We start from the raw sequence: 17,944 nt of genomic DNA on the forward strand, positions 1-17,944 counted from the left end.
GTGCTCTTTGAAGATATGATGGAGGATGGTATGTGCTTCCTTTTTTCTCGGTACCCTTACAACCTCCCCCCAGCCACCACCTTCTATTTAATTCACCTTTTCTCTATGTGACTGCAAACATGAAGCAAAATCTTCTGAGCATCAATAATCTGGGAAGCAATGTGTTCTTCAAAATATGCTAAATAATCTAGGCCGAAAAAAATCTTTCAATAAAATTCACCTGACTGCCAAAAGTCATTCACCGAAGCAGATAGTGATGAATAGAGCTTTGAAATGGATCGAAATCATTGAAGCTACCACTAACTGCAGCAGTGTACATTGCAGTAATATTACAGAAAGGTCTACAAGGATAAACCAAATGGATTTCAAATTCTTTCATTTTACACCACACTAAGTGAGGTTGTACCGTCAGGAGCAGGACCAAGGATAACTACTTTAGACAGAGGTTGATAGATTATTGGATATAAGGGAAATCAAGGGACATGGGGGTAGTACAGAAAGTGGCAATGGGACAATACATCAGCCACAACCTTGTTGAATGGTGGAGCAGACCCTGGGAAGAATGGCTTAATCCTGCTTTTATTTCTTATATTCTTATGTGACATCATATAGTTATTGTGTGCATGTGCTGACCAAAACTGCAGTCCCACCTTCACCCAACCCACTACCACAGCCCCTGACCCTGCACTGCCAAATCTCCCAGTCCAGCTGTACTCTAACCAATCTCCCAGTTCAGCTGTACACGGACCAATCTCCCAGTTCACTGTACACGGACCAATCTCCCAGTTCAGCTGTACACGGACCAATCTCCCAGTTCAGCTGTACACGGACCAATCTCCCAGTTCAGCTGTACACTGACCAATCTCCCAGTTCAGCTGTACACGGACCAATCTCCCAGTTCAGCTGTACACGGACCAATCTCCCAGTCCAGCTGTACACGGACCAATCTCCCAGTTCAGCTGTACACGGACCAATCTCCCAGTTCAGCTGTACACGGACCAATCTCCCAGTCCAGCTGTACACGGACCAATCTCCCAGTTCAGCTGTACACTGACCAATTTCCCAGTTCAGCTGTACACTGACCAATCTCCCAGTCCAGCTGTACACGGACCAATCTCCCAGTCCAGCTGTACACGGACCAATCTCCCAGTCCAGCTGTACACTGACCAATCTCCCAGTTCAGCTGTACACGGACCAATCTCCCAGTCCAGTTGTACTCTGACCAGTATCTCTGTCCAGTTATATGTATCTCAGGCCACCTAAATTCCATCTGCCATTTCTCCGCCCAAACGTCCAATTTATCTGTATCGTGCTGTATCCCTTGACAACCTTCCTCACTATCCACAACCCCACTAATTTTTGTGTCATCTGCAAACTTATTAATCAGACCATTTTACTTCAAGCGTTTAAAGATTCATTTCTCCTCATAATGTCTTCTGATAGCTTCATTTATTGTAAGATAGAAGCTTCATTCATTTCCCATTTCAGGAATCTGGTCTAGTTGCACTAAGTGCAATTTATTAAAGATTCCAGACCATATAAATAATGAATCACTTCCATTAGTTTTTAATGCCTTCCAGCAAACTGAAATCAAAGATAACATAAATTGAATATAGTAGTGATAAAAAGCCACAAACATCAGAATCATAAAAAAATAAGAAATGCCCAACAGACCATTCGATGTCTATAAGAGATATATCTACAACTCAGATGCAATCTTTGATTAAACACACATCAAAAATCTCCTCTCAATGTTAATCAATTTCTGCTTTTTTGAAATTGAAGGAACTGGTTTTGGTCAGACCTTTTAGCTGTAACCAAGGGAATAAATAATTTGCTTAATCCTTGTTATTGCAACTGCAAATATAATTCAAGGCAGCTAATTCACGCAGCTGGTATTGCTTGATGTCAGTAGTGTTCCTATTAGCTTTTACACTTCACTGTTAAATAATACATTCTGTGTAACCACTGTGGTGTTCATTGTATTCTTGCTGTGATTGAACTGTTGCAACAGGACAGCTGCAGTGTTGGAAGAGGTGTGTGCCCTATAAGCAACAGCAAGAGGACAGCAGACCAGATTATAAGGTTCTTTTGTGCAACTGAGATGAATTTCCTTGTTCCCAGTTTTTGCCTTACCTTGGCTACATACTCCACCCAAATCTTGCTGCATTCCCAGCTCTTCCAAAATTTCAAGACCCTTCAGGTAATTGGACATGATAGTGAAGGGAATGAAGGATCAGTTGCCAAAGAACATGGCCTTGCTCCTGCCGTGATTCTCTCTGGCCCCTCAAGGCTAGCTCAAACTGATGCAGATATTCATCAGTCCATGGACAGTCATTGAGTCTGAGCAGAAAATGGTGACATTGTCCATGTACAGGTAGACTTTGACCCGAGTGCCTTCTCTGCCTGGGATCATCACCTCTATGCCCTTACTGATGGATTTGGCGAAAGGCTCAAAAAGCCCACAAACAAGACAGATGAAAGTAGGAGAGTGGAGGATCAGCCATGACAGTATGAATGGCAGGTAGAGATGACACAAGGAGCAAAATGGTAACTCCTGGTTGCCAGCTTCCTCTCTTATTGCCTGTGCATAGCTGTAGGAGATTTGAGATGGGCTCTGTAGAGATGAACTCTCTCTCCACACAAGCTGATGCACTTGATCATCTTTTAACATCTAGACTGGTGGCCTTCCTGTCTGCAGCTTATGCAGATGATGGTCCTCCATCACAGCTCAAGGTTCACCAGGTGTGGCACACTCCGGGCCTTCCTGCATTCTCCACGTGGCCATGTCCACCTCCCATTATGAAGCCAGAGGGCTGATGATCTTAAGGAGTTAGTTTTCTGTCAGTGAGCTGCAGGGTCATGAGACCTTCACTTATCCCACAGGGGGAGTCACTGAGTCACCAGACCAGCTCATTCTTGACGGAGGAAACCACCCAATGAAGTTGGTCTTTTTTTCCCATTCTGCCTTTCAGAAGAAGATGGATCCACTGCCTTGTTCTTTGAAAGGCAAAACACAGCAGATGCTGAAAATCTGAAATTAAAAAAAACTTCTAGAAATACTTGGCAGGTCAGGCAGCATCTGTGGAGAGAAAAAGAGTTAACGTTACAGTTTGAAGACCTTTCATCAAAACGTGGAGAGGCTGAAATTATTGAATTATTGAGACGCAAGGGCAGTAGTGTGTCCAGTTGGAAGATGAAATGTATTTCTTTGAGCTTACGTTGGGCTTCAGTGGAACAGTAGAAAAGTCCAAAGACAGAGAGGTCAGAGTGGGAGTGGGATGGAGAATTAAGGGGAGAAGCATCTGCAGCTCAGGGTCATCCTTGCAGACTGAATAGACGTCACCTGATTTGTGTTTGGTTTCTCCACACAGAGACCTCATCAGCAACAGCAAATGCAGTAAAATGCAAGTGAATTGCAAGTTCACCCGCAGGGACTGTTTGGGACCCTGGATGGTTCAAAGAGACAAGGTTAAAGAGCAGGTGATGCATTTCCTGTGGCTGCATTAGGAAGTGGGTCTTGGTGGAGATGTTATAGAGTTGTACGTCATAGAAACAGGCCCTTCGGCCCATCACATATGCTGACCATCATCCCTATCTGTACTAATCCCACATAGTATTGGTATTGGTTTATTATTGTCGTCTGTTCACTCCCAGGAACTTGAAGCTCTCAACCCTCTCAACCTCAGCACAATTGATGGTGACAGGTGCATGTACACCGCCCCCTTTCCTGAAGTCAATGACCAGCTTTTTTGTTTTGCTAACATTGAAGGAAAGGTTGTTGTCATGACACCATGCCACTAAGGTCTCTATCTCCTTCCTGTACTCCGACTCATTGTTATTTGAGATCCGGCCTACTATGGTGGTATTATCTGCAAACTTGTAGATGGATTTAGATCAGAATCTGGCCATGCAGTCACGAGTGTATAGGGAGTAGAAGAGAGGGCTGAGGATGCAGCCTTGTGGGGCACCAGTGTTGAGAATAACCGTGCTGGAGGTGTTGCTGCCTATCCTCACTGATTGCGGTCTGTTGGTCAAAAAGTCAAGGATCCAGTTGTAGAGGGAGGTGTTGAGTCCCACGTCTCGGAATTTGGTGATGAGTTTGCTTGGAATTGGCAGCTCAATGTTCCGGGATACTGATGCTTTAGATGTGATAGGGGAACAGGTAGGAGTGGAGGGGGTGTTGCCTTTTTGATAAGGGAGGACATAACAACAGTGCTTGGCGAGGATATTCCTGAGGGATCATCTAACAAGGCCATTTGAGTATAACTTAGAAATAAGAAGGAGATGATCATCTTGGTAGGGCTATATTATAGACCTCTCTTGCTTCCCATAACATCATAGGATACACCTGATCAGGCTCTGGGGATTTATCCACCTTTGTACGTTTCGAGACCACCGACCCCTCCTCCTTCGTAACGTGATGGATGAGATGGAGTGTTTCTGAGACATGTGTCCCTTGCCTGTTGTGTCTCATTCAGTGTGGTGTGTCAATGTCAAAGCACCTGATTCTCTGAACCCCGTTAGCAGAGCAACATTCACACCTGTTGCTGTTGGGGTCGTACACGAGGGTCCTGGGTTTCCAGGTCCCAAACTCCATATTGCAGAGTGGAAGCTGCCCATGTGTGATTACATTTAACAGGGGCCGGGGATAACTGTCAGCCATCAGATACCACGTGGACTCTACAAACCCAGGTCTTGATCTAAAGATAGAGAGGTCCAAGATGGCTGGAGACCAGGCTCCGCTCAGAAGTGAACGTCAGTCCGTATGGGCTGGTAACAAAATGGTTGATGCAACCAGTACAAATGGGTTAAATCAGAAATGTTAGTGATGTGACCATACTGGTGAGAAAGTTAAGTTACTTTTGCCCCTGGCTCTGCTGCTTGCACATTGGTGGACAGGACCATAGGCAGCTGTCAACATACATGCACATACACACATACACACTCATGCACACGTGGCACAGATACTCTTGCCTATTGCCTCTTTCACCTTGACCTCCTTGCCCCTGACTCTCATGCAAATGTTCCTCGATGTCTCCCTCGTCCTCTATTCCACTCCCACTCTCCCTCAGCCCTTCTGTCCATCACACACCCCTCCCTCTCTCCTGCATCCTATTGGGACCCTTCCATTTCTGTAATGGGCATCTCTGCTAGTTCACCCCTCGGCACCATCTCTCCCACACTGTTCCCCCACCCACCCCCCCCCCCCCCCCAGGTTGACTCTGTGCCACCCCTCAGTCTCCAGCCCTGAGAAATGTGTATCCCCGCTGATCGGTGTTCCTCTGGGAGCAGGTCTGTCCGGGGATCAGAGTGGCTGATGTGGTCGGTCTGAGATTGGGAGCCTCACCACAATACTCCAGACAGCTCTCCGGCTGGGCTCCTGCCCATCACTCCCCTTACCCCGGGTCACATTCCTGCCCACCGGTCCTGTCACTCCTGCTCCTGCCCTTACCCCCTCTTCTGGCTGAGCTCCTGCCCTCTGTTCTCGATGGTGTCCAGTCCTGACAGTATACCCGCCCCTATCCTCTCGCGATCCTGCCTCTGCTTCCATTTGTTGTCCCGGCAACGCTGCCCCTGGTTGTGTCTCTGCCCCCGTACCTGCCCACGGTTGCCGGTCATGTTCCTGTCTCGGCTCCCACTCGCGCACCCCCCTGGGCTCCTGCCCCTGGTCTTGGCTGTGCGCTCTTCACGTACCTTCATGCCTCAACTCAAAGTACTCGTTTCACAACAAACATGACACCTAATCTTAGACAAAAAGCCAAGATGTGACAACAGGCCCTTATCCCCCTTTCTTCTGTACTCCCCGGGGCAGCACAGTGGCGCAGCAGGTAGAGCCACTGCCTCAGAGCTCCAGTGACCTGGGTTCAATCCTGACCTCTGGTGCTGTCTGTGTGGAGTTTGCATGTTCTCCCTGTAACCGCATGGGTTTCCTCCAGGTGCTCCGGTTTCCTCCCACATCCCAAAGATGTGTGGATTGCTGGGTTAAATGCTCTCTATAAATTGCCCCCTAGTGTGCAGGTGAGTGGCAGAAGCTAAAGGGAGTTAATAGGAATATGGGGAGAGTAAAATGGGATTAGTGTAAGTGGGTGCATGATGGTTGGCATGGACACGATGGGCTGAAGGGCCTGTTTCTGTGCTGTAAGATTCTGTGACTCAGTAAGATGATCCCCAACAGCAAAATAAGATGACCAGCATGAAATGTTTGGGAAGACTGCAGAGTTTTGAATGCTAAGGGCTTTACACTTCACGGAGCACCAGGGTTAAGCAATACAATGAGGTGTGGCACAGTGATGCAGCCGTGATGCTTCAATGTTCCAGCGACCTGGGTTCGATCCTGACTCCAGTCCTTTCTGTCTGGTGTCTGCATATTCTCTTGGCCACTGCGTGGGTTTCCCTGGGTGCTCCCATTTCCTCCCACACGCCAAAGATGTGCTGGTTGGTAGGTTAACTGGCCACTGTAAATTATCTGTGGTGTAGGTGGGTGGTTGGAGAATTGGAGTGGAGTTGATGGGCATGTGTGAGGGAACAGGTTACACAGAAATAAGTGGGGAAATCGGATTGATGGAGTTTTTGATAACTGGCATGGACTAGATGGGCCAAATGGCATCATGCGTTGTAAAAACAAAAGAAAAAAAAACAATAAAAATGCCCCATCTGCAAAGGAAGGGAAAAAACCTGATGCTATGATAAGGCACTCGTGCTGGTGAATAGGATGCTCTATTAAGGGATAGAATACATCTTGCTGACTGTTGCTTTAATCACCCTTTTCCTTCCCACTATACCTTTTCATCAACCTTCCAGTCCCATGCTCTCAACAGCACAGTACTGAGTCAGCAACATGGATCCCTGCACTGTTATAAATAATATGAAGAATGAATGCCATAGGTACTTTAGTTTATCAAATTACTTCATTAGGTATAAAATAAAGAACATAATTAATAATTAAAGCAAGTTAGATAGTTAGTTAGGAATCAGGATAATGTTTCCAAGCATACAGTACAGCCAGAATCCAGAAATCATTGATCACAATTACAGCTTTTTCTTCATTTAACTACTTTTCATATTTTTAAAGCACAATTAGTCTTTAAACATTCTTCCTCTTATTCTCACGTTGTTGTGAATAATTTTCTCAACCAGTTCATCTTGCACTCTGAAAGTAGCACCACGTCCTTACACACTCGCGTGAACCTTTCAACGCTATCACACAGAGGAAGATTTTTCGTATCCATTAGTTCTCAGTCACTCAAGAGTAAATTTAACATTTGGAACATCGTTCATGATTATAGGTGATCACACAAACTCATGAATACAGAACCATCTTTATAATCGATAAACTCTGATCGCTCCGGATACAGAGGGACGCCCCAATCCCATTATTTGTGGTCACTCCTCATGATTTCGGGTGATCTTTCAATCCCATTACACATGACATAGGATGATTGTAAAAGAATTGAGGGATTTGTCTGCATGTGGAACATAACATGATTGTACCTATTTCCTGAATCCCATTAAATCTAGGACTCTCATTATGATTAGACAGATACTCCAAATCCAATGTGCATGTGTAGAAAGCAGAGGGTTGTGGTGGAGGGAGTGCATTCAGATTGGAGGGCTATGACTACTTGTATCCCACAGGGATCGGTTCTGGGACCCCTACTTTTTGTGATATTTATTGATGACTTAGAGATCAGGGGGAGGAAGGGTGGGTTAGCAAGTTTGCAGATGACACAAAGATCTGTGGTGTGGATAGTGTGGAGGACTGTTGAAGCTTACAGAGGGATATTGATAGGACGCAGAGCTGGGCTGAGAAGTGGCAGATGGAGTTCAATCCAGAGAAGTTTGAGGTGGTACACTTTGGAAAGACAAACTCCAAGGTGGAATACAAAGTAAATGGCAGGATTCTGGGCAGTGTAGAGGAGCAGAGGGATCTGGGGGTTCATGTCCACAGATCACTGAAAGTTGTCACACAGGTAGATAGGGTAGTTAAGAAAGCTTATGGGATGTTAGCTTTCATAAGTTGTGGGATCGAGTTTAAGAGCCGCGAAGTAATGATGCAGCTTTACAAAACTCTGGTTAGACTACACTTAGAGTACTGTGTCCAGTTCTGGTCGCCTCATTATAGGAAGGATGTGGAGGCGTTGGAAAGGGCGCAGAGGAGATTTACCAGGATGCTGCCTGGATTAAAGAGTATGGATTATGAGGAGAGACTAAAGGAGCTAGGGCTTTACTCATTGGAAAGGAAGAGGATGAGGGGAGACATGATAGAGGTATACAAAATATTAAGAGGAATAGATAGAGTGGACAGCCAGCGCCTCTTTCCCAGGGCACCAATGCTCAATGCAAGAGGGCATGGCTTTAAGGTAATGGGTGGGAAGTTCAAGGGAGACGTCAGAGGGAGGTTTTTCACCCAGAGAGTGGTTGGTGCATGGAATGTGCTGCCTGGGGTGGTGGTGGAGGCTGATACTTTGGGCAAGTTCAAGAGATTGTTAGATAAGCATATGGAGGAATCTAAGATAGAGGGATATGTGGGAGGAAGGGGTTAGATAGTCTTAGGAGTGGTTTGAAGGTTGGCACAACATGGTGGGCTGAAGGGCCTGTATTGTGCTGTATTGTTCTATGTTCTATGGAACTCTCAGCATGATTATAGGCAGATAACCCAATCCCACTGCATATGATTGAAGGCAGAACCCCCTCAATCCCATTATGGTTAGACCTCTCAGAGTAATTCTAGGTAGATCCCTCAACCCCATTACATGGAGAACATTTAATGAGATTGTTGGTGGATTCCTCAATCCCATTGCACATATAACTCTCCGCACATCTTTGGGTAGATCCTACAACTCCATTACATATGGAACTATCAACATGATTGTAGACAGATCCATCTGTCCCATCAGATGTGGAATCCTCAGCCTGATTGTAGCTGGATCTTTCAAAACCATTGCACATGGAGCATTCAGCATGATTATAGCTCCATCTCCAAATCCCATTGCAATGTGAAACCATATAATCATAGAATCACAATCACGCAGTAAGAATACCGATAGTTGCCACAATACTATTACATGCATATCACTCAGACCCCAATTCCTGCTTGTTACTGAGTCACTCATCAACATCCCAACCATTCAGACACATCACTGGAACTAAGTCAACTCAGGACATACATATTATTAACCAAAACGCCCTGCAATTATACCTCTCACTGAGCTGGTACTGCAGCAAGACCTCTTGAATGCAGAGTGGTCTCATGTTAGCTCAACATTATTTTTTTTCATTTTCCTTAATTTAGTGCAGGAGCATATATGTAATAAAATAAGCATTATGAGTCCTATCAAAAGAATGCAGCTTGTGAGGAAAGCATTATTTCTGGAAAAGCCACAGGTTCCGGTGAAATTTTCTGAAAGAAGAGGGAGAAGGTTTTTAATTAATTGAAGAAAAAAGTTAAAAAATACAGCTGCATTAAAAAATACACAGAAGTTCTGAGGTTTGATTCAGTGACTATTGGGGGAGGGGTTGAATTAACAGGAATGAACAGCATGGGGACATTATCAAATTCTTAGCTGAAATACAGTGGCAATGTAAATTGATTTATTCTTTTATATTGTTTCATAAATTAATTGACGACTCATTCGTGATTATTGAAGATTCCAGCACCTCTGGTAGCCAAATCTGTCCAGGGATCTGCTGGGATATTGTGGGGAACTTACAGCATTTCTGTATAGAATTACCAGAGATTCTCTGGATAAGTGCTACCAAGTCCAGGATTCAAGAGTTTGTACACCTGACTACAAGAGTTTTACTGACCACACTCTATCAGTGGCAGCAATTCCTCAGCAATTGCACTAGGGAATCTGCTCAGAGAAACTGTGAGAGGTTAGAGCTGGTGTAGGAACACATCTCCATTCATATGAATGGACAAGAATGCTGTGAGGGACCAAGTACTTACATTTATTGAATTAAATGGTTTTAATTATATTCAGGGATTTTAAAGTTTTAAAACTTTTCTTAGTTTATTTTTAACTAGTTTTTGAACATTACAAAATGCCAAGGCCCAAAGGTTTCTTTCTAGCAGTTTTGTGACTGGACTTGTTGTGCATCACAGTGCCCCCTCCTCCTCCCCCCTCCACAGTATGATGGGACTCTGACTCTGGGACTCTGACCACTGAGGTTGGAGCCAGTTTCTGTAAGCAAGTTCAAAGTGGGGAATAGGAAGAAAGTAAGTGGGAACTTAGTCAATCTGGGCAATGCAGTCACACTTGCAGAGAAGATGATAGGTCAGCATTATACATATGGCTAATGGACAAAGTGCTCTAGGTCATCAGTGACTCATTCTGGGACAGAAGGTTGAACATAAGACCAAGTACAGCCCCTCAATTCTACTGATGACTGTCCTACTAAAACTTGATTTTATTTTCGTCATGTAAGTAAGAACCTCTCCTCAGAGTGATAATGGCCTGGTACCGTAAGAAAGAAAGTTAATGAGAGGAAGAAAGCAATGGCTTACCTGAAGAAAGACTTAGTGTCCTCAAAATAGTTTGATTGAGAGCAGCATTTCTTAGCACAAATGTATAGTTTGAAGTTCTTTCTCTGACATTGATTTCCATTGTGCTTTGGACTTTGTACAGACCATCTTCAGATATTTGGAATGTATATTTGGATGGAAGGGAATGATTCAGATTATCTCCACTGTACCAAGAAACATCAGCCTTAGGGAAGCCATACGACTCGAATGTTAAAAGGCAGCCGGACAATTTCTGCTTGATCCACAAAACTGGCTCATCATAATATGCTGTAAAAGTAAAACAATGATTAATTCTAGCTTCTTCACTAATAAATGACACAGTGCTATTGCTGAAAAAGTCTTTAGCACATGTTTGATTGACAGAACTGTACAGGGTATCGAATGGGTTATGTTTTTACAGACGCCCATAAGTTGATTTTCTCCATGTCAGGAAGTACAAAAAAAATCACTGAATATGGTAGCCGTGCCTTCAAAGTAGTGTAATGAATGGCATCAAAAGTACATAAGACCGATAAGAAAGAATTTCTAAAAGTGGAGAGAGAAGAAGCTAGTTCTGTTGTTCATAGGCACAAACGTATGTACATATGTTTGAATATTTTAACTTAGTAATATTATGGGAGCTCATTCATATGTACATGTTTCCACAAGTCAGAGGTTCGTAACATGGGCACAGCCTGTGTACTGTTTACAACCTTGACTGCTTACTTTACAAGTAGAGCTGAACTAAGTAAATGGAAGTCAAACCTGCACTTCAATAGCAACATTTGGCACTAGGGAGCAAGAATAACAGAAATCTATTTTTTAGAACAAAAACCAACAGAGACTGAATGAATAAAAGCTGATAAATACCAAGAGGTTTAGTAAGTTCTTATTATATTACAGCTGCTATTCTTCGGAGAATGTTCAAGTATTACATAGGTTGGACTTGCTTAGAGAATCAAGATTTGGTTGTAATTTCAATATATTATGGGCAGATTATCTTTACTTTTAGCCCAGGAAACACCAGTTCACTGGGCACAAAGGGGCAAAGTGAATTGTGCAGGAATCTGCCTCCTTTGGATTGTCTTAGGATTTCTTGGGCATGTGCTGTGGAGTGGGGTAAGAGCTGTGACTGCAGTAGACATGGGGCACAAAGGATTCATTTGACTGAAAAGAATTCAGGGCCTATGCACTTCATTTTCCTCTGTTGCCCAGGGAACTCGGGTATGCAGACACCGCAGGATGTCGGCAGACTTGAGTTTAAGGCTGTAAAGGGAAAAAGAGCTAAAAGAGAACCAAAACTGTTTTATTTTAAAATCTTCACCTTACAGATCTTCAGCTGCTCTAGCTGTTTCTCACTGCCTGACACTTCTTTACAGCAGGAGTTCTAGAGCTGTATCCAGACCATAATTAGACCAGGAAAGAGGACCAGAAAAATTAGTCTCCCATGCACTTTTGAGGCACTGTAAGACAGAATGTTCCAATGTAGTAAATACCCCCAATTGGTCTTGGAAAACGAAAATGTTTAAAATTCTCCAATAGTGTCTACTAATGCTAAATAATGGCTTGCATTAGCTCAATGAGAAGTTCAAAGGGCAGGCACTGTAGTGCAGCAGTTAGCGTAACGCTATTACAGCGCCAGCGACCTAGGTTCAATTCCCACCGCTGTCTGTAAGGAGTTTGTACGTTCTCCCCGCATCTGCGTGGGTTTCCTCTGGGTGCTCCAGTTTCCTCCCACATTCCAAAGACATACGGGTTAGGAAGTTGTGGGCAGGCTATGTTGGCGCCTGAAGCGTGGTGACACTTGTGGGCTGCCTGCAGAACACTCAACACAAATTTCACTGTCTGTTTTGATGTACCTGCGACTAATAAAGATATCTTGTCTTAAATGGCTTGTTAACTGCTTATTTTCAACAAAGAGAGATCTTATATTCCTGACAACATGAACCAAGTGTGAAGCGGCATTTTCAGGGAAGATTTAAAAATGTAAATTGAAAAATATACCTGCAACGTTGACAGACAGAAGATTTTCAACCTGCCCAGCTTTGCACGAGACGTAACATTCGTACAATCCGGAATCCTGTAATTTTACTTCTCTAAGTTTCAGGGAAGCATTTCCATTCTTAAGCTCTTCTGGGAATAGACTTGTTCTGCCCGCATATTGTAGATCCTGATTGGTATTCTGATCTTTTTTATAGTAATAGCTGTGGACAACCTTATTATTGTCCCTTCGCTGCCAGACGACAGTGCAATGCTCCAAAGATGACTCAGTCAAACTGCATCCCAGCATGACAAACTGGCCCTGGATGGCTGTAACAACTTTATTAGCCGTGCTGGGCTTGGAAACAACTGGAAGTTAAAGAGAAAGAATAAAATATCAGAAACCTAAAAGAAAAACAGAAAATGCTTCAAGAACACATGCACTTCAGTAACTGCAGAAAGAGCCAAGTTGTTTCAGACCTAAACCTTGTTTACATCTCAAGAGTTAACAGAGTTCAATGAGTGATAACTTCACCCTGTGCTGACCTGCTCATTCAATTGGTTGGTTGTAAATGGAAGCTGATTTTAAAACAGTTAATTAAAAAAAAAATCCTTGGTATGGTTCAGTACAAACACCAAACAGTAACAAAGGGCCAGAGCAAAAGATCACCTTTAATTCTCCAATGACACAAAAATAGATATGGGGGCATGCTGCAATGAGGAGATACGGACTCTGCAACAGGTTAGAGATAGGTTGAGTGAATGGGCAAAAACCTGGCAAATGGAGTTTAATGTAGGAAAGTGTGAATTTATGCATTTCAGTAGGAGGAATCAAAAGGCAGATTATTATCTAAGTGAAGAGAGACGGCAAATGAGTGAAGTGCAGAAGGATCCAGGTGCTCTTGTGCATGGCACACAAAACATTAGAATGCAGGTACAGCAGGTAGTTGGCAAGGCAAATGGGATATTGGCCTTTATTGCAAGAGGTTTGGCAGTTCAGAAAAACAACAGTATCATTACCAGTGTACAAGCTGCAGCTGGAGTACTGAGTATAGTTTTTGGAAAGGATATCCTACATTGGAGGCAGTCCAAAAATAACTCCTGGGGTGAGAGGGTTCTTTTCAGATTCGGGGCTATCTTATTAAAGGGGATGTGGCAGGGTAGATATTGAGGCATTTTCATTAGTGGGACAGACTTGAATAGGGCGACATGTTATGTGATAAGGGGCAGCCACTTAAACTAAGGTTCATCTTCCTGCAGACGGTGGTGAATCTCTGGAATTCTCTACTGCAGAGGGTTGTGGAGGCCGGGTCACAGGAGGTACTTAAACAGGGGATAGATAAAAGTTTGAAAGACCAGAGAATTGAGGGCCAAGGGGAACTGGCACAGAAGAGGAGTTGGAGTTGAGGCCTGGGGCATATAGTCAACTATGATCATATGAACACTGGGGCAGGCTGGAGCGGCCCACTCCTGCTCATAGTTTCTTCTGTTCTTAGAATTACTAAGTTATTTACAACTTACCACCAATTCCGAGTGGCATCCATACAGTAAGAAGATTAAGGAACATTCTCAAAGCTGTTCTTCAAAATAAACCTTAAAGGAAGTACAAAGACTATGACTAGAGATGGCAGTTATACAGTAACATAACATTTCATACACTTTAGTAAGCATGTCTTTGCACTAATTGGTCATTCTATATATGATTAGTTGCAATCAGTGATAAAATGCTGGGCCGTCAGGCAATGAGAGGCACCATATCCCAGTCTGTGACCCTTCCCCACAAAGCCCCAACAGTTTCCTTTAAAACTTTACATTTTTTACAACAATTTAGATTAAAATGCGACCCTTGCTCTTCAGGATGCTCCCCAGCTCCTCCAGCGAGCCAGTGGTGCTCCCACAGTGGACTGTATCGGGACTGCTTGGGCAGACCCTTCGACGGCCCGCTGCTTGGACCTGCAAGTGGCAACAGTGGCCAGGCCCAGGGGCAGACAAACGAGGAGATCCTCCAACCAACCACCACCCCCTTTCACTTCAAGTACTCCCAGACCATCTGCAAATTCTGCAGCCTGGAGGAGTCTGTCTGAGTACTTGATGGGGCAGCTCCCCAAGTACAGGATCTGAAGGTAAAGACTGTCACCTGGCTACAGATGTGCACCAGCGACTGACTAATTAAACACCTGCTTCATGGGATTGCACTGTGCAGCACTCTCCATCCCTGTAGTGAAGGAGGAGGACTCCCATGTCTAGCGAACTCCACTGGGGACTCCCCTCACTGGTTTACAGAGAGTCCTGACAGGAAGGGTGTGGAGGCTTTGGAATGCGTACAGGCTGCTGCCTGGATTAGAGGGCATGAGCTGTCAGGAGAGGATGGATAAACTTGGGTTGTCTTCTCTGGAGCATCAGAGGCAGAGGGGAGACCTGATAGGTTTTTAAAGTTATGAGAGGCATAGATAGGGTAGACAGTAAGAATCTTTTTTCCCCAGGGTAGAAATGTCAAGTACCAGAGGACATGCATTTGAGGTGGGGGTGAGGGAGTTTAAAGGAGGCTGCCAGAGGTAACGGTAGAAGTGAAGCGATAGGGGTGTTTAGAAGGCTTTTAGATAGACACATGAATATGCAGGAAAGGGAGGCAGAAGAGATCGAGTTTAATTTGGCGTGGTGTTCGGCACAGACATGGTGGACCCGGGGGCCGGTTCCTGTCTGTACTGTTCTATGAGGGCAGGGCAGGGGACGCAGCCCGTACAAGGAGCGTCTCCGCCCAGCGGAATGAAAACTGTTCGGTGCTTGATCGGGACCGGCAGCCAGCTCGACCCGGCACGTAAAGCGCAGTCTCCGCTCCCTGGGACAAGAGGCGCCTGTCTCGGGAATGTTTCCCCGTCCACTCCCCCCTGCGCTACTGTTCCAAACTCCGGGACACTGCTGCAAATGTTGCAAGCCTGGGACACCCGCCGCCGACTCCCCTCTCCCTCCACACTTGGACTCCAAGAAAGTTAGTTAGTTACCTTCTCCGGCCGATTTCGATCCAGCGCTGAGCTCACAGGCGAAGGAAACGGGAGTCCCATCGTCCCGGGTGCAGTGTTCTTTTCAAATATGAAACACGTAGTTCCCGTTGTCAGGAAGAGAAATAAACACAACACACGTTATCAGTCCCCTCCCACGCCCATGCACTCAGCGTCTGGCCAGGAATGCCCTGGGCGGTTTCTCTCTGATCACACGGTCCTACCGATCAGTGCAAACGCGTAATCAATACAGTATCGACTCTAAAATCTGATGCAAAACTAGAAACCACCAAATGAATGTGCAATCGGTATTCCGGGGAAAAAGCCAAGTTGTTGCAAACGTAAACATTGCTCACACTTCAAATATTAGCATGGTTTACTTGGGGCTCTTTACAAACTGCCCGCCCTGATCAGGCATGCGGGGTCTCCATCCCAAATGTAGGTTGTCCATTTCCCTCCACAGAGGTCATGTTTGTAAAGTACTGTGCTGCTGCTGCAGAAAAGGCTAATTTTCACGGCATTTATACCCTGTGTGTAGGTATGCCTATGACAATGATAAGACAAGATATCTTTATTAGTCACATGTATATCGAAACACACAGGGAAATACATCTTTTTGCGTAGAGTGTTCTGGGGGCAGCCGACAATGTCGCCATGCTTCCGGCGCCAACATAGCAGGCCCAACAAAGCTGTTCAATGAACTTGAACAGATGCTGCCTGACCCGCTGAGTTCTGGCAGCAGTTGGTATTTTTGCTCCAGATTCCAGCATCTGCAGCCTTTTGTGCATCCATTTATGGGATTGTTCGGCTGTGAATGGAAGAAACTGGTTTTAAAGCAATCAGTTAAAAAGGTATTGTTTTGAACAGATCCTTAATACCGTTCAGTACACTGAACTATAATAAAACTTAGGACACAGAACAGTACCGCACTGGAACAGGCTCCTCAGCCATGATATTGGGCCGAACTAATTAAGCTAATGACACCTGATCCCTTCTGCCTGCACACAGTCCATATCCTTCCATTCTCTGTATATTCATGTGCCGATCTAAGAGCCTCTTGAATGCCCCTATCGTATTTGCCTCCACCACCACCCCTGGCAACACCTTCCAGACACCCACCACTCTGTGTAAAAAAAACTTGCCCCACATATCTCCTTTGAACTTTCCCCTTCTCACCTTAAATGCATGTCTTCTACTATTAAACATTTCAACCCTGGGAAAAAGATACCGGCTGTCAACTCTGTCTATGCCTCTCCTAATTTTATAAACTTCTATCAGGTCTCCCTTCAGCCTCCACTGCTCCAGAGAAAACAACCCTAGTTTGTCCAACCTTTCTTTATAGCACATGCCTTCTAATCCAGGCAGCATTCTGGTAAACCTCTTCTGCACCCTCTCCATAGCCCCCTCATCCTTCCTTTTCAGCCAGTGGGTTGTGGGGGCCTGAAAGGATAATAGAGAAAAATATGGACTTTTAGAAAGCTTTCGACAAGGTATTAGACATTCAAGAGTGTAGCAATGTTCCGAAGAGTTTTGTTAATCCGCCCTTTAGCAACATCGTCCAAAAGCACTGCATTGGTTTCCACTTATCTGTTGATGACCCTAGTTTCATACCATCACCACCCCTCAATCTATGTTCAGCACTACAGCTTAATCTCATATAAGCAAACATTTCCTCCTATTAAATATAAGGAAAGTTGAAGCCATTGCCTTCAGCCTCTGCCATAAACAAGATTCCAATATCATTGATTCTTTCCTCTCTACCGCTGTCTGAAGCAGAATTAGACCAAACACTGTGTTGGAAACCTCCATGGTCCTGAGTTGGATTTATGACACCATATCCTCTCTGCTATAAAATCCACCTTTGTAACATTGCCCACCTTTGCTCCTACATGTTACACTTTACCATTCTAAAGTTTTCCTGCCTAAACCTCCAACTCCTGCACCCCTTCCATTTTCCTCCCTCATAAACACGGGATTGTGTAAAATCCTGCAGCACATATCAACACTTCACTCCTGTACTCACTGACATACTGTAGCTCCAGTCCAGCAACATCTCAGATTTTAAATCCTTATTATGTGCAAATTCTCAAAATTGCTGCATGATCTACTGATCTCTGTAACTTCTTCCAGCCACTAAAAGCCCCGTGATCCTCCAATTCTGACCTTGGAGATCCAAGTTCCTTTGTTTCCCCAAACAACATGTCATCAGTCTATTAATTCACAGGGTACGTTGATTTTTGCCCATCCCTAAATGCTAATCCCACAAATTACTTTGTCAGAAAGATTTACTGGAGTACACTCATCTGGACAGTGAAGAGCATTTCAATCAAGTCCTGTGTTTTTTTACATTGTGGAAGCTCTGGGGAGCCAGGAAGGGAGTCATGATACAGAATACTCAGCCTCTGATCTGCTCTTATAGCTGCAGTATTTATGTGACTGGCGTAGCTATACAAGTTTC

The 17,944-nt window shown here is 44.5% G+C and overlaps 1 protein-coding gene across 5 annotated transcripts in view; it reads right to left on the bottom strand.

Moving 5' to 3' along the window:
• The window catches only part of LOC127581581 (CD276 antigen-like), a 39,067-nt gene extending 23,450 nt beyond the window's left edge, over positions 1-15,617 (bottom strand). Inside the window, exons 1-6 of one of the 5 annotated variants that reach the window (XM_052036061.1) lie at positions 15,490-15,617; positions 14,009-14,080; positions 12,512-12,856; positions 10,511-10,795; positions 9,203-9,403; positions 2,903-3,082 (exon numbers count right to left, since the gene is read on the bottom strand). In XM_052036061.1, the coding sequence (XP_051892021.1) occupies positions 9,252-9,403; positions 10,511-10,795; positions 12,512-12,856; positions 14,009-14,054 (828 nt within the window). In that variant the 5' untranslated portion in view covers positions 14,055-14,080; positions 15,490-15,617 and the 3' untranslated portion in view covers positions 2,903-3,082; positions 9,203-9,251. Of the gene's footprint in view, positions 1-1,550; positions 3,083-6,892; positions 9,404-10,510; positions 10,796-12,511; positions 12,857-14,008; positions 14,081-15,489 lie in introns of those variants that run through there. The other 4 variants (XM_052036063.1, XM_052036064.1, XM_052036060.1 and 1 more) reach the window with 4 other exon arrangements.
• Between the last annotated feature and the right edge of the window lie 2,327 nt (positions 15,618-17,944).

The sequence above is a fragment of the Pristis pectinata genome, chromosome 22, assembly GCF_009764475.1.
Source record: "Pristis pectinata isolate sPriPec2 chromosome 22, sPriPec2.1.pri, whole genome shotgun sequence".
Taxonomy (NCBI): domain Eukaryota; kingdom Metazoa; phylum Chordata; class Chondrichthyes; order Rhinopristiformes; family Pristidae; genus Pristis; species Pristis pectinata.